At 38.6% G+C, this 23,031-nt stretch overlaps 4 protein-coding genes across 5 annotated transcripts; all 4 read right to left on the reverse strand.

Annotated features, from left to right (window-relative positions):
* Nucleotides 1-4,909: 4,909 nt before the first annotated feature.
* c16h1orf198 (chromosome 16 C1orf198 homolog) lies at nt 4,910-10,868 on the reverse strand. Its single transcript, XM_042503105.1, has 6 exons — nt 10,513-10,868; nt 9,629-9,679; nt 9,290-9,415; nt 8,695-8,862; nt 7,756-8,100; nt 4,910-6,290 (listed from the first exon to the last, which is right to left on the reverse strand). The coding sequence occupies exons 1-6, from the start codon at nt 10,828-10,830 to the stop codon at nt 6,234-6,236; spliced, it is 1,065 nt and encodes a 354-aa protein (XP_042359039.1). The 5' UTR covers nt 10,831-10,868; the 3' UTR covers nt 4,910-6,233.
* Nucleotides 10,869-11,506: 638 nt separating this feature from the next.
* On the reverse strand, nt 11,507-15,262 carry LOC121955250 (gap junction Cx32.2 protein-like). Of its 2 annotated transcripts, none has more exons than XM_042503108.1 (3): nt 15,129-15,262; nt 13,856-13,994; nt 11,507-12,719 (listed from the first exon to the last, which is right to left on the reverse strand). In XM_042503108.1, the coding sequence occupies exons 2-3, from the start codon at nt 13,982-13,984 to the stop codon at nt 12,057-12,059; spliced, it is 792 nt and encodes a 263-aa protein (XP_042359042.1). In that variant the 5' UTR covers nt 13,985-13,994; nt 15,129-15,262; the 3' UTR covers nt 11,507-12,056. The 2 variants fall into 2 exon arrangements, with proteins under 2 accessions (XP_042359042.1, XP_042359040.1); XM_042503106.1 differs by having other exon boundaries at nt 15,124-15,262.
* A 1,428-nt stretch (nt 15,263-16,690) lies between these two features.
* On the reverse strand, nt 16,691-18,706 carry gja13.2 (gap junction protein alpha 13.2). Its single transcript, XM_042503846.1, has 2 exons — nt 18,619-18,706; nt 16,691-18,032 (listed from the first exon to the last, which is right to left on the reverse strand). Exon 2 carries the CDS (start codon nt 18,003-18,005, stop codon nt 17,145-17,147), a length of 861 nt encoding a protein of 286 aa, XP_042359780.1. The 5' UTR covers nt 18,006-18,032; nt 18,619-18,706; the 3' UTR covers nt 16,691-17,144.
* A 1,923-nt stretch (nt 18,707-20,629) lies between these two features.
* Nucleotides 20,630-22,226, reverse strand: gja11 (gap junction protein, alpha 11). The gene is made up of 3 exons (XM_042503347.1): nt 22,098-22,226; nt 21,682-21,867; nt 20,630-21,238 (listed from the first exon to the last, which is right to left on the reverse strand). Exons 1-3 carry the CDS (start codon nt 22,224-22,226, stop codon nt 20,630-20,632), a joined length of 924 nt encoding a protein of 307 aa, XP_042359281.1.
* Between the last annotated feature and the right edge of the window lie 805 nt (nt 22,227-23,031).

Here is a 23,031-nt window from a genome sequence, read left to right on the forward strand (position 1 = left end):
TAAAAATTGGTGCTACATGACCAGAGAAAATAGAGACAAAGGACACATTTGCTCAAGAAAACCTTCAACTACCAGAATGCACTGTGCCTTAACAGAACAATAAAAGGGTAACTTTATGTGAAATATGTTTCTGACAACATTTGAGGCAAGAAAAAGACAACGCATTGCCAGAATCTTGAAATTTGTCAGAGCTGCTTAGTTTTACTCTTGATACGTTTTTTTCAGCCTCTGTTTTCACTTTGCAGGAAGCATTATGGCGTCTACTTCCTGTTCACAAACTCTTGCTATTACAGCTAAACACAGCACTAAAATGTGTTTTCAAAAAACTGATTCGAAACAAAGGCAGCGCAGTTTCATAAACTAGACTTGAATTCGATCAGCACTAGTTTAAGTGTTTGATCAGATTTCGGTCTGAGTTTGAGTAAGAGAGAGAGAGGCGGGTCTTTCTCTTGATGTGCTTCTACTCTTTGTGTCCGTGGTGGCAGCATGGGCGGCTGGCAAATATTAAAATGCTGAAGTACAGCCTGTGGTTTGAGCAGCAGCCCCAAAAGCTGGTGAAACTGCATTAATTTGAGTTTCGCCAGGGGGAGGAGGGAAATCTAGGCACTGGTTAGATGGAGGTAAGTTTGTCACAGTTCATCTACATATACAACCCCCACTGTGTTCACACAGAGGTGGTTAAACATTGGCAGTGTCTCTTTAATATTGGTTTCCAAAGATTTCCAAAGAAAACTAAATAATTTAATCAGCGTCAAAGTCTGATGCCCTCAGACTTTTTGGAAGACTGGAGTGATTATTGGTAATAAACTCATTTAAGTTGCTTAAATTAGTTAGCCCGTCTGTGTTTTCTGGATTGATTTATTATAAAGACGATCGTGTTTTTTTGGGTTTCAGTTTACTGTGTTCTTCCTCTCCATCATTTGCCCATCTACACACCTGCCCTGCATCAGCCCCATTAGTCCTTTGGATCACCTTATTCCCCTCACCTGAGCCTTTCTGCCCTTTTTTCTCCACCTGCACTTCATCACTTTTTCAGATTAGGTTGTATTTAAGTCCTGGTTTTCACTTCAGTCTCTGTTTGATCCTTGGGTTTTTGTTGTGTGATCTTCAGCTGCTCCAACCTTGAATAAAGGGTGATGTGTTTGACATCCTGTTCCCTGCTTTCTCCTACGTTTGAGTCCACCGGCGTCACATCACGTGACAGCTAAAGAAGTAAGGGAGTTTTGTCAACCCAATTTTTTTTTTTTTCTTTTGACAGCATTTTAATTCTGAAATTGATCAGTAAAAAAAAGTCACATGGTTTTCACACATCCATAAGCAACCAACAATGTATAAAATGAAACTGTTTAACTCTCGTCTTGTCTTGTCGTCTTGTTAGATTTCGTCTTTTATAACTTTTATCGTCTTTTATTGCATTTATTTTTATATTTTTTAAAAACCTTTTGCTTTCTCTGTTTGGCTTGATTGTTGATGTCTGTTTTTATTACACGTGTGTTGAGCGCTTCTTGCTTTCTCTTTTGGGCTTGATTGTTGATTGTTGATGTCTGCTTTTATTATTCCCTGAGTTCCTGCTTTTGCTTTGTCTGTCGAAGCACTTTTTGAACAGCTGTTTCTAAAGGTGCTATATAAATAAAGCTATTATTATTATTATTATCATTAATTATATAACTGCCAGTGAAACATATATAACCTGAACAAGTTTAATGCTTATAAAATAATGTATAATTTCCACAAAACAATCCCAGTTCAAAAAGTATTCACAATGCTTTTATGGAGCTTTTGACTCTATGACACAGCAGCTAATTCATCACTGTAGTTTGCTCAGTTGATTTGAGGAAGGATCTGCTGACACGCAAAGTCTGCTGCTGTTATAATTTAACATTTTTAGGATGCCTTCTCTGTGCTCAGTAGACCGAATCACTGAGACATCCCACTAATACCAATATTCACTTCCTGGTAGACAACTGGTTCCTGATTTGCATTTCGGAGATAAGTGAAATGTTTCTGTGAGCTTTTTTTAAGTGGCTAAAAACTGAGGCAGTGTTTGCTCAGCTGTCTAATAAATATTAAGCATTTAATATATATATATATATATATATATATATATATATATATATATATATATAGTTTACATTTAAATAGTAATTTAACAAACTTTCGAGCCACTGACAAACTTCTGATTACAAGGTCAAAATGAACTTTTATGCCTGATTATTACTTTGTATGTTTTGAGCTATAAAATGTATTTCTGGCTTTTATGTTAGTTAGATTATGTTAAAAACTGCATGCCTGTAACACATAAGCATACTGTAGTATAAAAACTAACACACACACACACCCCTTTTTATTAATTTGGCCAAATGTCAGGCCTGCTCGCCAAGCTTTTCTCATGTAATTAAATAAATCAGCAGTAAGAGAAATACGAGGCTGTGGATCTGTTCAGGGGAAATGATGACATAAATGTCTGTCTCTAACCATGTGTGTGTGTGTGTGTGTGTGTGTGTGTGTGTGTGTGTGGTGTGGCTCGTTATAACAGAGGTATGCCAGTTAAAATGCCACAAGAATCCAGCAGCAGAGTTTCCAGGGAAGCGACCGCGGCATGGCTCTGGGATCTGGAGACTGGGAGGAGCTCGGGCAGCGACTGGGACTGGGTGTTCAGCAGAGACAGACAGATGTGTAAGTCTGCAGGACGGCCGCACACACACACACACACACACACACACACACACACACACACACACACAGCTGTTCCAGTACATGACACAGTCCAAAAATCCAAATTTTTTCCACACTTCAGTTTCGATTCTAACAAGGGATTAGAAAAAGGGTTTGTGATCCCTAAAAAATAATTTATCCTTGTTTTAACCTCGGTGGTTCCTGCTAATTTCCCCACTGTCAACAATCAAAGCAACTGCGTCTGAGTCAAACAAGGGCTGAAAGTATTAGTCATTTAATGAATTAGTCAAACAATGGAAATATCTGTCTGTCTATCTATCTATCTATCTATCTATCTATCTATCTATCTATATATATATGTATATATATATATATATATATATATATATATATATATATATAATTATTTTTTACAAATAATTATATATACAAAATACAAAGAAATTATCAAATTCCAGCCTCTCAAATCTGACAGTATCCTGCTTTTTTCTGTTTTCAGCTCTAAATCAGCCACTTTAAAAGCTGTTACAATATAACTGTGTATTTAATTAGGAGGAGCATTACATTTACAAAACATGAAATGAAATGAAAAATGGGTCTCTCTCTCTCGCTCTCTCTCTCTCTCTCTCTATATCTATATATATATATATATATGTATAAAATCATACATAGCCTATGATAGGTATGAAGGTTTTTTTTTTTGCTTGCTCACTCACCACAAAAACGATGACTCAATCAAATTTCCAGCTAACTGCAGACCTCTCACACCAGCTGTTAGTCTGAGACACCACTAACTCCATGCTGAAAACACAAACAAACAAAAAAAGCGGACCTATGGTTTTATTTTCAGCTGTCCTGTTTAAGGAGCAGGCTGCCTTATTAGCATCCTGGGCAAAAAGGTAACACACTATTACACAAAAACAGTCCTGTTTCTGTTTCCGCTCTAAGTTCAATACCATGCAATGATTTTCATTCACCCAAACATTTGTTGCAAAAAATAGATGAGGGAGAACACAAAGTAGCCATTCAGTCTGGAGTTGTTGGGTGGTGCTGCAGGGAGGCAGCTGGACTGGACAAAGGTGCCTCAGTTCAGTGAGAGATGATCAACACAGACATACAGTACCTCAAAGACCAACGCTGATAGATGATATATTTACTGTAGATTGAATCTGTTTATGATTATTTTGCGAAATATGGCACTTTGAAGATGCCAAATTCTAAACATTTAGCACTTCAGCTACACTTACCGGGATCTCCGCTGACTTTACACTTTTGAGTGTGTTTATAGGTCTTGGAAGGTAAAACTGCACATGTGAAGATTTTTAAAGCCTTAAATAACACCAGCAGAGGGACAAGATGATGTCATATTACTACAATTCTTTTAAAAAGTCTATAAATAAAAAAAATGCGTTAAATTACCTTTATTGTTACATTATAGATTTACCATTCACTTACAATTCAGAAATTTGTTGATAAACCAAAAGTTGATTCCACAAACGTTCTGCGTATTTTACAGCACTATAGGCCTTGTATTTAGTTATAGCATGGATAAGCATCTTAACTGGAAGTTGAGACAAACATGGGACATTAAACCTTGAAACCCCAAAATGACCATAATACAAACTGTATAACCTCAATTATAGCAGAGGCGACACCATCCATTTCATGTTTGTGTAACCGAAATATCCCTGGCTTAATCATGTTAGCCCCAACATGCATTATATATGAAACACAGTAATGCTCCTCCTTTCCTGAAATACACTCTGTGGAGGATCTGCTTTGAGCCCGAGGGAGACGGTGGAATGAGGTCTGCTGATTCCAAACTGGGCCAATGTGTTGTTCAACTGCACAGCACAAAGTTTCCTCTGAGCAACGGACATCCTTCCCTCCTCCTTTCCTAAAAGGCATTTTGGATCTGGTAGAAATTACAGCTGGAGGAATTGATGTCATGGAGCTGAGAGGGAGGTCAACAACAATGCAAACAAGCAGGAAAACAATCTTCGACTGATGTTGCATTTGTAACCATAACAGAGACTCCCGTGGTAACCCCGTCCTTCCCTCCTACAAGCTATTAACGTGGCCTTCATTAAATTTGGAAAATATAATTTGTGGGTGTGATCAAGAACTGAAAGGCAAAGCGGACACAGTATTCAGCATTACAAAGGAATAGGATTTGTGGTCTTTGAAAAAAAAAAACAAACTCGTTTTGCAGAAAACAGAAAAAGACAGAAAACAGGTTTGACTTTTATTTATTTACTTCCTTCCAATCTGTGACCTCAAAATGCATGAGTGCAATATACATGTATAGCATAAGATACAATCAGCAGATAAATATAAAAATCAGTAAAATAGTACTCTAGTCATGTAAACTGGATTCAGATCTATGACACAAAGTGGTACAAATCACTACATGCCTGCCTGTTTATCTAAAACACGACGTTTGAGTGCGTCTTCTTTTTTTTTTTTTAATACAAATGCACACTAGCTCTGCTCAGCACTAGTTTGAGGTCAAAGGTGACAACTGGGAGAGGTGAGGAAGTGTTGGCGAGATGCGTAATCCCTACAGGACGTCTGTGACGGTTTTCCACAGCAGCCCGGACATTAATTCTTCCCTCCTTTTCTTTTTGTTTCAGTTTAGTTACCACTTGCTGAAAAAGATCTAATTCACCAAGTATCTGAAAGTTGGAAAATACATTCTGCTATATTTCTGTAAAACGATGCAATGGTAAAATTCTACCATATTCCCCATCTGAACATCTTTAAAAAAAACAAAACCTTATTATTCCAGGAATTCCATAACCAGCAGGAACACTGTAATTGCACAATGTGGGGTGGGACTGCAGCACTGAGCACTACTTTAACTCTAAAACTCTTATTGGAATATATAGGTACGTATAAATAAAAGCACATTATTGAGCAAAATCTTCATAACAAAAAATAATAATGCATGAGTGTTCTAGTGTTTTGCACACATGGAAATTTGACATGCTTACGGTACCAAAAATGTCCTTGATTGCTAGATAAGTGTCTAAAAAGCTACAAGTGAAGGCAGCCAAGTCACACCAGTACTGTGCATTCACAACACAAGCACACGACCGGTTAAAGTTTATGTTTGGGAAAATGCATCCACAATTGAACTTTTTGTTATTGGTGTTGGCTAATAAAACCATTGGATTTGTGAATTGGTTTTAGGTCATTTTTAATATACGTTGTGATGCAAACTTGTTCAGAAATGTGTAATCTTTCAACCGGGCTGATCGCAATGTGAATGCACAGTCATGGGGAGCACAATCCCCGCTTATCTGATTTTAGTGAGCAGGGGGCGTTTTGGAAAGAAATCTAAAGAGATTCTAGTCAGAGAGGGAACATCAGCACACAGGCAGTGAGATAATGTCTTAACAAGCCACTGAAGATAATTATAACAATATAATGTGGTCATTCTAGAGACTGGTGTTTGTTAAATCTAGACGTGGATGTCTGTAGTCATGGCAGTGTGGTCCTTCTTCGGAGTGATGATGAGAATGATTCAGAGCGGTGACTGGTCTTGGCTGTGGTTTTTACCAGTTGTCCAAGAAGTCAAATCCAGTCTTCAGGATGCTGCTGCTTGTGTTAAACTGAGGAGACAGAGAGACACAGTTCAGGAGTTCAGTGTGACTAGCTTTGAGAAACAATTGGTATTCATCGGTTTTTTGACACTTGCATATGACACGAAGGATTTATATTAGATTAATGAAATGACTTATTTTATTTATCTTATCGTACTTCCCACAATGGATTTATTGTATCAGTGGTAGCTCAATTCTTACTTACAACATTCTTACTTTGTCAGAAACGTTTATTTCTTTTCCTCCCCCTACCCACAGCAAATTTTTTAGTTGTTCTTGTCTGGTTATGCTGTGCTCACACAGCTACATTATCACTGAGTCACCATTAAAGTGTTGCTCAAACACTTGCTAACATAGTTTTGTTGTGTGCGTGTGTGCTACTTGCCAAAAAGAAACCGGACTGAACTGGACTCAACATTATCTAAAGAGTGTGTTTTATCAAAAAAAATCTATACTTTTGTTCTGAGCTCCACTTTGACATCACATTTTGCCACCCCACTGTATCCCTGCGTGCACCTTACTGCACATAAAGCTAGCACCTCAGTAAAGTACCTCAGCTTGAAACAAAGACATCTGATTAGCTGATGCTTCACTGCGTCACTGGAGACAAAAGTACAGGCCAGCTCAACTTTTATTTCTATTGCATTACGCCTGTCCGCTTCAACATTTGTTAGCCATTAGTTTGTAACTTTATGCCATAAGCTTCCATTGAAAATTACATTTAGCCAATTGCTCGTAGCATGAACAAAGCATTTGGGGTTTTTTTTTAGGCTGGTGTGAAAGCTGTACATCAAACTGGTGCAGACTAAAACAACTGGACAACAGTGACTGAAAAGTTTGGTTTAGTTTGGTTCAAGTTGGACTTTGGTGCAGTTTGTTTGCTGTATGAAAGCAACACAGTAATGTGTGATTTTAGAGGAAACTGCAGTTGTGCAATATGTGTATCTATTTTTTTAACTGTCATCGCAATGTCAACTTGCATCATAATCTCATTGTGAAAAACTGCACTTACTGCACTTTCAATTTGTTTAATAAATTGTTGGAAGTAATATCCCTTAAATATCCTTTATTTTTTTAATTCAACAACGTTATTGCATATCTTCCTTGTGTCGAGCAGCCCCAGCAGAAACTCTTATCATGTAATCCACCTTTTGATCGTGAAGAGGTGTTAAAGAAACTGCATAACTGATTTATATAATCTTTCAAGATCATTTGGTAACCCTGGTAACATGTACGGCTGTAGCACAAAGAATTTCCCCGATCATTCAGGGGGTGAAAAGGAGTATAACAGTTGCGTGTTTTGGCCACATCCTGATGTAACAGCAGATATTGGCCATATATTTTCTCTGTAGACGTACAGAATGTGATTAAGACTTTAAATCCATCACTGCTGCATCATCCAAAGCAAATGCTGGATTAGCAACTTTGCTCACTAAACTGTTTCTCACTTAAAACTATATGTTTCAGGACTTACCTGGGCAAAGGTGGGGCTTCCGCCGTCATCCTCCTTCTCTTTATCCATACCGCTGGAGAGGTTGGGGGACTTGGACAGCATGCTGGAGGAGAACACTTCGTCCACGGTGCTACCGACTGATGGCAAGGTGCTCTGAGATCGCTCCCATCCTGCAACCGACGACGACACGCTGACAGGTGGGGCTGGGTTTGGTGAAATAGAGATCGATGCTGGTGTTGCACTAACAGCGACAGGGATAGGGGGGTGGGGGGCAGGAGGTTTGGGTGCTCGCTGCTTAGTGGACCTGGTGGGAGGTGGAGGGTGGGGGTCTGCTGCCTCTGGCTCCTTGGAGGGGACAGAAGTCTCCTGTAGAAAAATGATATTTACCGTTGACATTTTTATTTTTCAACTATACATGTTTAAGATAACTTATATTTGAATGGCACAAAAAGAACAAAAGTCGATTTTAAAACTGCTTCCTGAAACGGAGACTGAAACAGCAGTTGTGTATTTGTTGGCATTTCTTTTATGCTTCTTGTAAGTGGCAAGTTACAAAGGTGTTTGCTGAGGTTGTAAAATGCAAAATCACAGCAACAAGTGTGCAGGGAAGTAGAGAAAAAAGAGCAGCAAAGTAGAGTGTTCAGAAACAATCTAGCCATCATTGTTTTTTGTTTTTTTTTAAACTGTAAATTGGCTGCATTCACCATCTGCTTCTCCGACACTTGTGGAGGCTGCACAGATGCCAGCTATCTCGGCTTCGGGCTAGATTCTATTTCAGGATGCACAGCTCGATAAGACAAGTGACAAGTGCTGTGTTGGGAACTCGCTTTGATCTGTTGTTTGTTAGAAAGAATACAGACCAGGAAAGCTCTGCCTGGGCCAAATATGTGAACAAACAATTTATGGCGGCTGTTACATTGAAAACGCCACCAGATAAAGGGAGCAGATTTCAGTTCTTACCTGCCGGAGGTAGGAGGGGAGGGATTTCTCTCCTTTCTCGAGGGATTTGATCTGGCTGGGGGTTAGGGACTGGAAGTCAGCTTGCTCTCCCTCCAGCCTTGACCTCTCTGCACTGATCTTCCAGAAAGACGACTCCTCCTCTGGTCTGCGTCCCTCGCTGACAGACACCTTCAGAGTCACACAATAACACGTCCCAGGATTAGAGGCTGTATTTATAAAAATTACAACTGCATGGTCTCTCCTGTAAAATCAAATATTTCTTGCAAACTTCGGCTTAAAAAACATGATTTCAGTTAAGGAAAAGATTAATTTAAGAGCAATTCGTTCCTACTAGATATGTACCTGTGAAACATGTCAAAAGTGCACTATTTATGGATCTATCGGACTGTTGTTATGGGACAAACACTGTGTTAATCTGCCACGAAGCTCTACGTGTTTTTGTAAAAGTGCCCTATGGATAACGTTTTAACAACTAAACTGGTATTTTCAATCTATTCCAAAGGCTCTAAAACACATCTTTATTGACATGTGAGGAGTTGACCATTTCCTTTTCCAGCCAAACTATACAAATTAAAACAACCACTCATTATCACACCTTGTTTCCTGGTGTACTCTTGCCAAGCTGGCTGGAATGAGGAGCCTTTGCAGCCTTTGGGTCTGCCTGCGAGGCTGAGACCCCCTGCTCTGCAGGGCCTGACGACAAGCTGAAATCCAACTGGCTCTGAAAAATGAAAGCAACAATATAACTTGACTCAACTAAGCTCAACTCTACATGGAAATTTCAGACAAAGTGGCCAGATATATAGAAATAATATAATGCAACTGCACATATTTAATTAGTTAAAAAAGAACATATCTGTTAACATGTAAATACAATCTAAGCCACATTTCTTCCCAGTGTTATCAGATTCAAACTGCACCTGAATGCATTTACCTTTGTCTCCCATGAGAAGGGGGCAGAGTGTTCGTCTTGCCAGGTAATATCCTAAACAATAACACAACAGCGTAGTTACAATTTTAACTAAGACACTTAGAGACTGCTAATTATTTATGCGGGGGCAGGGGTGGTGCAAAACTCGGGAGGCATGTAAAATATTTTAGTTGCTGGAGAGGGACTTGTTTTTAATTTTGGCTAAGGGGAAGCACACCCAACTTTAAATGACTGTATTTTGTATTTATATTAAACACCATCTAAACCACTAAACCTGCCGGTGGGTTTGAAAGGCATCTTTTCTTTAAAAATACCAAAATCACAACATTTATCATAGCCACAGACGTTAAAAAATGAAATATAGTTGATATTTGATTTGGTGATAAGTCTTATTCTCATGCAGTTTGTGTGTTGCATTGGCTCATATATCTACATTTGGTGTAAATATATAACTATGGGGAAAAATATTTGCAGCTTTGGAGATGGTCAAGATAGAACCCCCCCCCCCGTGATAAATAAAGAACAGCCCCTTAAGGCACATCATTAATATTTTAATTATGTATTTTACACTGTACTTAAGAGAAGGTCTAGCATACATTATTTACATCATTTGCCTTTAAATAAAGTAACAGCGACTAAAAACACATTTTTTTTTAACAAAATACTATGACCTTGCCTTTTGTAATTATAGTTTAATTTACTATTGAGCCTTATCTTTGAATTTGATAACTAAAATGTCAGTAACGTATCAGATAGCCACTATGACGTTTACCTACATATTTTTACGGCTACGTGGCTAGTTAGCAACAACGACGACACCGGCTAATCTGAGCTCTAAACACACCGTCAGAGCCGTTTAATATCCGTCCAAATTTGTTTTTTAGTACCTCTTCCCCGAAATGAACTATCTTCTGTCCCGTCTGAATGAGCAGTTTGGGGTAACAGACCACTTCTTCTCGGTCCACTCTGTGCATGGCGTATCGGGCTCGGATATGTGGATCCATCATCCCGTTGTCGATGGCGCTGTCCTGCTCCTGCGGCGTCATTTTGTCCCAGGACGAGCCGTGCTTGGCTTTGATTTTCTCCCTCTCCTGCATGATTTTCTTGGCCATGGAGTTGATGGAGGAGAAGTACTCAAACTTCTTTTCCTCCATCCTGTGGGCGTCGAGCCCCGCCATGGTTGCGGCGGCAATCATGGCTGCCATAGCTGCTTCCAGCTGTTGTTGTTGTGTGAGGAAGCGGAAACGGCTGTTCATCGCCGTGTGGGCGGGGGGCGGGGTGTGTGACGTCAGCGTGACGTGAGGGATACGACTGCTGGGCGCGTGAATGTCGCCATCTAGTGGTGCTCACGAGCACAGGGAACTGTGACTACTGCACTTCACTGCACCACAGGTTGGTGCTGATCAAAAGTTAAAAGATAAAATAAAATAAATAAATAAGCATGCATTGGGAGACAACAGTTCATCCAGTGCACTTCCAGAAAATGTAGATATGATTTTACTTGTACTGTGACTATTGTGATTAAATTACACATATCATGAAAGAAGATTTTATCCATATTTGTAGGTACAGTAACTTGCATTGACTGCTATATGCTGCTATAATCTGTATATACAGTACAGTGGATTACTGAAGATTTACAGAAAATCCACAAAATAGGCTACTTTCCAATATTATTGATATTCCACATCTGTCTATTTCGTATTTATTTCTACTGTGATGTCATTGCAAATGATGTTTATCGAAAGTTGTTTTCAGTATTTCTTTGTCCAAATCAGTGATTCACAGTACATTATGTAATCTGAATGATACCCAGGTACAGACATCATTAATGATGCATGAGTATAAACACGTGATTATGAAACAAAAACTGAGATGTGCTAAACTTCAAACTCTTTTTATTAATCCCTTTTTGTAAAATCACTCGCTAACACAAGGCAAATAGCATCGTATTAAAATACAAAACATAAAAAACCCCAATGATTTGTAATTAAAATATTTACAGGACAAAAAAGTCATGCCAGCAAATTTGACGGTGTAAGAAAGTAAAAAGCAATGTAGAACTACCAGCCCTTACACATTTCTTTAGAGCAAACAAGCTAGTAGCACAATAGGATGGCTTTCAGCCAAGGCAAAAGCAGTAAACAAGATAGCTCACTTTTTGCACAAATTTTTAAAAGTTTGTCTCAGTGATACAAAACCATATATTGTATTATTCATGTGCATTTTTAAATATTTGAATACTTGTGACTATTCATAAATAGTCTACATGTGCAAATATACTTAATTTAAGGAATTTTTGAGCATCACAAAAATAAATAACTCTTTTACATTTGTGGGCTATGTCATTTCAGTCACATTTTTATTTGCCCTCTGGTTTTCTTGGTAACTTTGCAACTGTTTTTTGCACTCTGGATCTAAATGGCGTTCTTCAGGCTGTGCTGTGACTGGCATCGTGGAGGCCAAGCTTCTCACTTTTTATCGGACTTTCACCATTTAAACGAGGGTGAATGGCAATAGCAGCAGCTGGCACAGTTTTAGACCTTTTTCGCCTCTGTGAGCGAGAACATGCCAGGTAGAAGATCTCTGCTATGTTTAGCACAAGAGAGATGCAGGACACAACGAGCATAAAGAGGATGAAGATGGTCTTCTCTGTGGGTCGAGACATGAAGCACTCTACGGTGAAGGGACAGGGGGCTCGGGAGCAGACAATTCTTGGATCCATGACAAACCCGTAGAGATAATACTGCCCCACAATGAACGCGACCTCAAGAAGGATCCTGAAGAAAATGGACACCATGTAGTTTCCCAGCAGGTTGCCTTTTATCTGGACGTGGCCTTTTTCATCAGAGTACTTGGGAGTTTTGACGATATCACTCCTAGGGTTGTTCTTCAAATACTCTCTTAGCTTATTTTCTTTGTGGATAACGTGGAGGACATGACCTAGGTAGATGAGTGTTGGTGTTGACACAAAGATGATCTGGAGGACCCAGAATCGAATGTGTGAGATCGGGAAGGCGTGGTCATAGCAGACGTTCTTGCAACCAGGCTGTTTGGTGTTACATATCATACGCGACTGTTCATCACCCCACACCTGCAATATTAGGATGAGAATTGTGCTGTTAATAATGGCTAGAAAACAAACAAGCAGGATACGAAATGGCATTCTAAAGATAAACCGTTGGGCAGTGGCTGTATAGTGGCTGTGACAGTGCCGTATTTTTATTTATTTATTCTTTATTTATTCTTTATTTTTTTTAAATTGGTGTTATTAGCAAAACAGTGTTAACACATAATACAGACACATCATTTCATCTTTTTTCAAACAAAAAGCACAACACCAGTAAAGACACAAAATACAACAAGAGAACAAAACACACACACACACACAACCCCCCCCCCGATCAAAACACAAAAAACAAAAACAACAACAGCCTTTACAGTACCAGAAACTTCAGAATCGACCAATTCATCAAAACAGGTGCCATCATCACATCAGTCAGGCACTCCCTACATCCCTTCTATTAAGGCCAAAAAGCGGACTCATATTTGATCTAAAATATCTTCTCTCCCCCTAATTCTGTATGTAACATGTTCATATGTGGCCTTTTTTGTCATCAGCTAATCCATTCCCTAAAAGACAGTGCCAGATCTAGCACATTTGCTTCTAGATGGTGAATTTGTTTCACCACTGGATGACGCTGGAGATAGCTGCTTATGTTGCTCATAAGAAGATCTGCCACTGATCAGTTTTCAAGTTTAAGTTTTTTAGATAAAGGAAAAGAAAACTTATAATTGTTATTAATCAAGCAAGCTACCAGGCTAATGTAGCAATGATTATATTCATATTTTCTCCCCCAGTTCGTGCTAGTAAAGCCTCCAGGCACCGTGACTCCAGACTAAACAGTAAAGAAAATTCAAGATGAAAGTATTTAATTAAATTAGTGTTTAATTGTAACAAAAATATATTTTTATATTTATGAAAATATAAATCAAATATATTTTTGATTTGCTTTTGAGGTGAATCCAGTTTTGAGTGGACGTGTTGGTCTCCATTTTGACCACCAGAGGTTGTTATTTCACCTAAAAGCTTTAAACGTTTCAAAAGTAATTGAGAGACTGATTTAGTGCTACAAAAAAAGCAAAACTAAACAAAAAACCCACAAACAAACAAACGACAACGACAGCAAAAAAAAAAAAACCAACAAAAAAAAACAAACACAAGCAGACCTTCTCTGCTCCAGCTCCAAGGATCATGATCCTGAAGATAAAAAGCACACTGAGCCAGACCTTCCCGATGACGGTGGAGTGTGACTGGACCTTGTCCAACAGAGAGGACAGAAAACCCCACTCTCCCATGTTTTCTGATCTGATGAGGAAAAACAAACATTTTTAATTAATTAACAATTCATTTTAAAAATGAATTGTTAATTATCATATTCTTAGTGAATTTTGATATCCCACCCTACAGCACACCTACAAACTGAAGACTCCAATCAGATGGAGACAGAAGAGTAACATTAAATTTTTTCCCAAATAGCTGACACAAATCAATGTTTACTAACCAAACGCAAACCCCACAACAAGTCGTAAATAGCAACTATTCAGGTAACTAGAGATGCAGAGATAGATGGAAACTCAGTTACCCAAAAATTTGCAGAACTGTTTCCAACTTCATTGACAGGTCATTGTTAAGTTATTGTGACCTATTGGTATCAGGTATTTGAGAGTAATTATAAATTCATTTTCAATCTTATTCATTCAAATCATGACTAGTGCCCATTTAACAAGTGATAGTTTTCATTCTCCATGTTGCTTATAGCACAAACGTGCAGATATGTGTGCCTTCTGTTTTTTTTAACCTTTAGCAAACATGACTATTGATTAACACAAAGGGTAAAACATTATCATCAACAACGGAAAGTCTGTTTTGCTTGGGAGACACAACCACATGTTGTAAAAACCCTAATCTGCAGCATAGTCTGGTATGTTCAGAGTGTAAAGAGAGAGCTATAGAATCTATTACATAACAAAGACTTATCTCAAGCTATCTTATTATACTTGATTAGATGTAATGATATCAGAGTAATTTATATTGCACAGATTTTTCTATGCACCTTTGAACTGCAAAGTCTATAAAATGAATGTTTTTTTCTTCTGGTCAAAGTCAAAATAAAATTTGGAGTATGTAAGCATTGCTAAGAGTTTTGAAATCCAATAATATTTGGAATAAAATGGAAGTAATACATATTTGTACACACAATTCATAAGTCTGAAATGTCAGAGTTTCTCTGCACTCACTCATACAAACATTTTCAATACTGCCACGTTAAGAGCATACTCATAATAGATGCCTATATCCATCATAATATACCTTTGTTGTTAAGATTGTGTGCATGTTATTACTAAAGTAATATTAAAATTAAGTTTGAATTATTTTTTCTATAAAACAACTTCTAGAAAATTTAAACATTTAAAAGGTAAAAATAACTGCATACCTTACTTTGAGTGTAAAAGGCCTCTGTGCAGACAAACAGCAGCCAGCAACTGTAGATGTGAATGACAGAGTCCGGTGATACAAACCCAACCTGTCTATGGTGCCTTGAACTTTAGATTAGATTAAACTGCGCAACAGTGTGAGCTGTCACGTTGTCATGACATCTGGAAATGATAAATCTCTAGTGGCCAATTTTGGGCAGAGCGCTGACAAGATTGTACAGGTTAATGATTGGCAGGGCTTTAAAGCCCAATTCTTGTGCTCATGATTTTCCTGCAACTGTTTCATGTCATTTTATGTGTGGCATCTGTATTGTATTGATGCTTCTTAATAATTAATTAAATCACACTGACACAGTAAATGGCAAAATGTCCCCAAACTACACCCTTTTTGGAATTTTTAATTTGATGAAATTTCAGGGACTAAAGGGCACGATGATATGAACACTTGTACAGCCTGATGCAATAACCCAGCAATGAATAGTCTGTGAGGATTGAACAGTTGCATTCGTTTTTTTGTTAAGACTGTGTCAACAGTTTTTCTTTTTGCTTAAGGCTGTGTGATTTAAACAAAGTCTGAACAAACTGAGCAAATCTAATAATATAAGCTTCACAAAGATGCCTTTGTTGAAGGGATTTTGTATTGAATTGCAATATGTTGAGCAAGTCCTCGTGATCCCTGCAGGTTTTATGGATGTATTTTGTACCCTTAGTATGTTATATATATTGTCCATCTAATGTTAATATCCTCAGCCTTATATGAACTCATTCGAGTGATACCTTAAGTGATGGTGGATAATATCTGTTACTCTGTCAACCACTCCCTATTCTGAAGTTATAGAAAGCATACACTAAGCCTATTTTAAAAATGCGACGATTAATCAATGAGTTACTCACAATAAAGATATTTAATCATTGAAGGGATTTTTAAGCTAAAATTGCAATAATCGATGGTTTCAGCTTCACAAAAGTAAATATTTTCTTCTCTTTCATCTGTGATATTAAATTGAAAATCTTTTAGGTTTGGACCAAATATGACAGTTCCAAAAATGTCACCGTGGGCTCTGTGAAGCTGTGACCGACATTTTCCACACTTTGCTGACATTATTTAGACCAGTTTTCAAATCAGTTACTGGAGAAAATAATTGGCAGACTAATCCTGAGTTGCAACCAAGGGCATTAATATATGCACAGTTTTGCAGGGGCATTTGATTCAGATTACCACCTTTAAAAATATGCCTGAGTTCAAAAAGGAACTCCTGTTAATTTTAAAGTGTTGCTATTTTGCATACATGCCCTTGAAAAGGCAGACATTTGTTTTTATTCTGCAAAACTATTAGGGTTGAGAATTATGAGAGGCTCCATTATATGATATTATCATGATACTAAATTCATGCTAAAATATTATTGTGTTTTTAAATGTTTAGCTTAATATTGTTGTAACATATATAGTGGGATATATTGCAATTCAATAAGCTTATGAGTGTAAATCATACTCTTTGAGAGTAAGGTGTTTGACTTTGAAATATAAACCTGCCAGGCAAAATTAATGAGTATAGTCATGAAACATTATTTACTTTAATCATTTATTAAAAACAATACAGTTCACAAAAATGTCTCAACCATATGCAGTAGAAACAAACTCTTCCCCACAATCATCACCTCCACCACGTTCACCAGTCAATGAGCAAAGTCCTGGATAATGAACGTGGCAACAACTGACAGGACACATTCAATAACTGGGCATAGACAAAACTCTGCTTACTAATAGATTAACAAGTATGGAAGAACATAAATACATTATCAATATTGCACGCTTTCCATTATTAGAAAATACAAAAAAAAGTAAAATTCCAACATGTCCCTAAAAATATGCCAATGTATGACTTTCCTTAACAATGATACAGCTTTTCTTTGATGATTTATACACCACATCGTAAGAACTCTTCACTTCAGTCTCTGAGATGTTTGTGAACAAGGAACTGTGGAGGAAAAACAACAAAAAAAAATGTAGAAGTGGTTTTTAATGACTGCTCAGAAGTCGTTTCTCCTCTTTAGCGCCATCCAGGCTTCCACCGATGCTCTGGCTCCCCTCTAGCTCCATGTTCATTTTGTTCTGCTTGAGTGTGTCTTCTGAAGTCGGCCACCTGGTACCCGACAGGCTGGCTGGGTTCTCAGCCGAGGTGACTTTATGGGAGCGAGGCCTGGACCCACATCTGACCCTGGTACAAATCAGGTAGAAGACTTCAATGATGTTGAGAAACAGGGAGACGCAGGCCACCACCAGCATGAAGATGATGAAGATGGTCTTCTCTGTGGGTCTGGACATGTAGCACTCCACGGTGAAGGGACAGGGGCTCTTGGAGCAGGGAAACATGGGGACCATGACGAACCCATACAAGTAGTACTGCCCCACAATAAAGGCGGCTTCAATGATGATCTTGAACACAAGTTGGGTCAGGTAGCTTCCCAGCAGGTTCCCCTTGATCGTCACCTTCCCCCTTTCATCTGTGTATTTGGGCAGTTTGAGTAGCCGCGTCCCACCGGGGCTCGTCAGCTTCTCCCTTATCTTGTTCTCCTTGTGGATGACATGCACAGCGTGGCCCAGGTAGACCAGCGTTGGTGTGGAGACAAAGATGATCTGGAGGACCCAGAAGCGAATGTGCGAGATGGGGAAGGTCCAGTCATAGCAGACATTCTCACAACCAGGTTGTTGAGTGTTGCAGATGAAATCCGACTGCTCGTCGCCCCAGACGCTCTCTGCACCTGCACCCAGAACCATGATCCTGAACAGGAAGAGGACGCTCATCCAGATCTTCCCAATGACCGTGGAGTGGGACTGGACCTTGTCCAGCAATTTTGACAGAAATCCCCAGTCTCCCATCTTTGTCGCTGATGTTCAGTTGCTAATCTGTGATGAATAGATGAAAGAAACAATAAATATACAACAACCTACACCACACCTTATTAACAGAAACATTAACCAGAGTTTAGTGTTCAATCAATATACTTTTGCAGGGAGAAAGACACACATTGATCTTTTTTATTTAGATAAATTATTTTTTCTGGCAACTTGAAAAGTTATAGGATATCAGAGCCCCGTAAACCCTGAGCTTGTTGGTTAATATTTTCCTATTATTGAGAATTTTAAACGGAAGACTCTGTGGCTTTATACTGATGAGACATAGAAGGTTGCTAAAGAGATAAAACTCGGAAATATTTAGTGCTTTCCCGTGGTAAAAATAACTCTATAAACAGCTTACATTTTATCATGTATGGCACAAATAAATATATCTAAATATATTCATACAATTAACACTTGTGGGCAAAGCTGGAAGGTAAAACATGAAAGCAATCTGACACGATTATTAGTTGTATTTAACTAAAATGTTCACTGGTAGAGAAAAAAACCAAATATTTACACACAAAATATATATTTTTAATGCACTGAATGTTTAGTAATGGTGTAGAAGAGAACAATAATTGTTGCATCTTACCTGCTGACCTGGTCAGGAAGGACTGTCTGACAGATGGACAGATTGCTAACTTTAAGTTGGACCTTGGAGTGTACTGGGTGAGGACAACAGGACTGGCAAGGGATCACATTGCACAACACACATCTGGCTCTCTGGACGTCACGTTGTACCCGTCAGCAAATGAGAGCAGAAAAAGTTGATGAAAGACAGGACCATCAGGACGAGTGTAATAATTGACAGGTTTTCAGTATCTCAGTTAAATGGCCTTGGATGTTTGAAAATAAGCAGATACTGCTCGTATGGATATCTGCATTCATTTTCAGGGTTATGAATGATGAATAGCTGCAGTATGGTAAATAGATTAGTTCTTCTATTTTGGGGCAATTTGCCATGAGTAAATAGTCTCCTGGTGAAAACAACGGTGTTATCTGGTTTGGCTCACAATATAATTCAGTCACCTACTAGATTTTCAGCCAGTGCCATCAAAATGTGAGCATGACATCCAAAAAACCCCAAACTTCCCAAATTTTGAAACATTTAAATCAAGGGCCAGTCTAATTTTAAATACAATATCTAATAACTCTGTCACCTCACTAAAAATATGAGTAATATCTATATACACATAAAGGGAAATATTGGCAAATATTGCTTAGCGTACTCCCTTTTGGCAAATTGATTTTTATTTTTTAAACTGTCTGTGTCCAAAAATATGAAGCTAAAGCCAGTTAGCTTAGCTTAGCAGGAAGATCCATTTTCTAACAAGACTCCCAGCCGGGGGCCAGCAGGAGTCTATCAAAGGAACAATTCTGGCCAAAAATGAAAAAAATAAAAATAGAAATGTGGCTGGAGCCCAAAAATATTATAGAACTATAATTAAGGCAACACAGCCTATTAAGTCTAAATTAACTCTTCAACATTACTGATAGATCTAAGTGAGCATTCATTCATATATTTTACCACAAAACAGCTACTCTTGGGCTACTTTTTTTAATTTTGCAGCATTGGTGGTGAAAGCAAACACATCTATCAGTGCGCTATCAAATTCTCAACTTTTTTTGGATGTGGAATCTTTTGGAAAAATCTAGGTGCAAAAAGTACTAAGTCATTGATGTATGATGCACATTTTAGTTGACAAAATGTTAAAAAATTAAGTGCCGCATGTAACTAATCCATAGTCCTGCACACACAGTAACCTCTGCTCTGAAAAACAGCTAGATATGTTTACACAAGTAAATATGTTCAAACAAGTAAAATATTACATGTTAATTACTAAGTTGTAGGCGCTGGTACACTCATTTTATTACCTTTGGACAGAGCCAGGCAAGCTGTTTCTCAATGCTTGCAGTCTGTGTGTAAACCACGCTAATTGTGTTTTTCCCAAAATGGCTAATATATAAAGATATCTCTTTAAAAGTACAAAAAAATTATAGCAACCCAGACGTGTATTTGCTCTACTTGATATTACTTTTTCTGATAGCGATTAGCAAATGCTTTTGGGGATAAAATGTTTGCTGATGACAGCACGTTTTAAAGAAAAAAAATATTTATAAATATAAGCTCTGCTGGTTTATATTACTCCCAGTAGCCAAAATAACAGTTACAAAATTGCATTAAGTATCATTCTTTCAGCACAGAATAAACTAAATGCTTTGTATGCATTTCAGCAATAGTAGCTTATTATAGACAATATGATCGATTAATAAAAAGCTGCAGAGTTTCCCTTGGTGAAATTCAGACACGGATTAGTTTATTGAATCAAAATTGTACATCATCCATCAAAAAGTAATCCACAGTTTGTCAACTGCAAGAAAAGATGGTCTGTTTTTTCCCCTGATGTCATGAAAGCCAGATTAGGTCATTTTAAGCAACATTTTATGTGTGACCGTGTCCTGTTTACAGAAGCTGACTACTCCCTTCCCTCTATCTTTATTTACTGCACACACACACACCCCTTTCCCCTCCAAAGCCAAAGCACACAAATACTGGAACTCAGGAGAATTGGACACATATAACCTATCACTGCCTCCATGCTTCAGATGTGGATTTCTGCCCCCATGTTGTTGCTTTCGGGTGAAACATCCTTAGCAGCATCATTGACCCCACCTTTGACCCCGTTCACCCCTAACTTTCGTCCTTGGAGCTCCAGCTCCAGGTTGACACAATTCTGCAGCATCTCATCATGGCTTTTAAAAGCCTTCCTTTCCGAAGGTGGAGGCGTCACCGGGGTCACGGTGTAGTTCTGCCTCCTCGCCATGCACTCCTTCACAGCTTTTACGCACAGATAGAACAGCTCAATCAGACTAAGGATAAGGGAGACAAACGCCGCCACCAGCATGAACCAGATGATGACCGACTTCTCTGTAGGCCTCGACAGGAAGCAGTCCACCTTGTGAGGGCAAGGGAAGCGAGAGCAGACGTAGCGAGTTTGGAGGGTGAAGCCATAAAGAAAGTACTGACCCACGATGAACAAAACTTCCAGGACAATCTTGGCCACAAGATGGAGGACATAGCTGCGGAGGAGACGGCCACGGATGCTGATCTTGCCAGTGCTCTTCGTGTACTTGGGGACTTTGTAGGCCCTCCTCAGGAAGAGACTTGCCTGGTCATCCAACTCAGCATGCTTCCTCATCCTCTCCTTCATCTTTAATTGAAGAAAACAGAGTTATGCATTTTTTGGTAATCCGAAAAAGACAGATTTAGAGGCCATGCAGATATATTGAAAGTAATAATATCAAAAAAACTCAAGATGGGTGCAATCTTACAATATGAAGTTCAGGACATTTATGGAATATAAACTCACTTGGTCCCAAACAGTTTTGTCAAAATTTATCTTTACATTTATTGCGTGTAGTGCTATCTCCCTCCTTGAAATTTGAAGTCCTAATTACGTGAGCTTAAGTTATGCATCTTCCAGAGATCTGAAAAAGCTAAAGGAATTGTAGAGTTAGTGGTAATTCTGAGTGAGAGGTGACACTACACTATTAAATTACTGGCCTACGCTTCTGCTACTACAGGTGTGGCATGCCTGACTAATCAAGCATTTACCAATCACGCTGTCGTACTACACCCACTGCAGGAATGCACCTTCTTCTCAATGTGGATCACATGGAGGACGTGACCAAGGTAAAGCAGCTTCGGGGTCGCCACAGCAATGATTTGAAGGACCCAAAAGCGAACATGAGAGATGGGGAAGGCAAGGTCATAGCAGACGTTTTCACAGCCGGGCTGCTGGGTGTTGCAGACAAAGTCGGACTGCTCATCGCCCCACACCTAGAGGAAACATCGGAGGAAAGAGATGATTAAAGACATGAAACATAATGCAGACTACAGAGTTTCAAGTTTGGTAGTGATGTTTACCGCTCTGTATGCTTATGTGCTTGTATTTAAGCACTTATTTCTCACCAAACAGTTGGAGTTTTAAGCAATTCCCAATCCCTACAATGTGGCTACAGCCTGTGAAGTGTGTTTAAATGTTTAAAATGGCGAATATATGACCAGACCTTCTCAGCACCAGTGCGCAGGACCAGGATGCGGAAGACAAACAGCACAGTGAGCCAGACCTTGCCAATCACCGTGGAGTGGCTCTGCACTTTATCCAGCAGGCGGCCCAACAGATCCCATTCACCCATTTCAGTCGCCAGTTGTCCTGCTTTCTGTGTGAGGACATGAACACGAAAATATCACGAATTACAGACAGATAATCTGTGAAGCTATAGCTGCATTATTTGAGAAGTCTGTAGCCTCTACCCGATTAATGATGGATCAAACAGAATTGTACTCTGGTCTCATTAATTCCGTCAGCAATTCTTTCAACAGCTTTTGATCAAAGCTGTTACAAGGTGATACAGAAATCATTGTATGTGTAAAAATCAGAACAGACAGACTCTCTCACAAGGCCAAACTTTATTATTTATCCCAGTCTTGCATTGAGTTTGCTGATAGAAGCCACAGCTGCTGATTTAGTATCCAAACACACTTATCTGCTAGAAACCCAGACAACCTTAACCTTGGTTAATACCAACCACGGCAAATCCTATACCAAAGAGTGCCAGCTCTACCATAAATACAGACTGACCTACGGAAATAGATAAGCCAGCAAAGTTTATGGTATAAGCGTTTTAAAAAATTACATTTCCAGAGTTTCTTTTATATAACAAATGTATTTATTAAGAATCTATTAATGTTTAATGGTACTTCCATGATGTACTGTTTTTTTTATTTAATCAGAATAATATATTTTGAAGCATTGCATAAAACTCACATTTTTAAACAAACATTAGACTGTTTGGTAGCTGTTAGATACATTTCAATTGGATGTAATTACATGTCTTATTTTCATTTTTCTAACTTCATTAAATTATTGCCATATCCACTACATAGCCCCACTTTCGGGGCTTCTCGTTATGGTGTGTATTCACATGTCTGAGTACAATT

This window comes from Plectropomus leopardus, chromosome 16 (genome assembly GCF_008729295.1).
Source record: "Plectropomus leopardus isolate mb chromosome 16, YSFRI_Pleo_2.0, whole genome shotgun sequence".
Classification (NCBI taxonomy): domain Eukaryota; kingdom Metazoa; phylum Chordata; class Actinopteri; order Perciformes; family Serranidae; genus Plectropomus; species Plectropomus leopardus.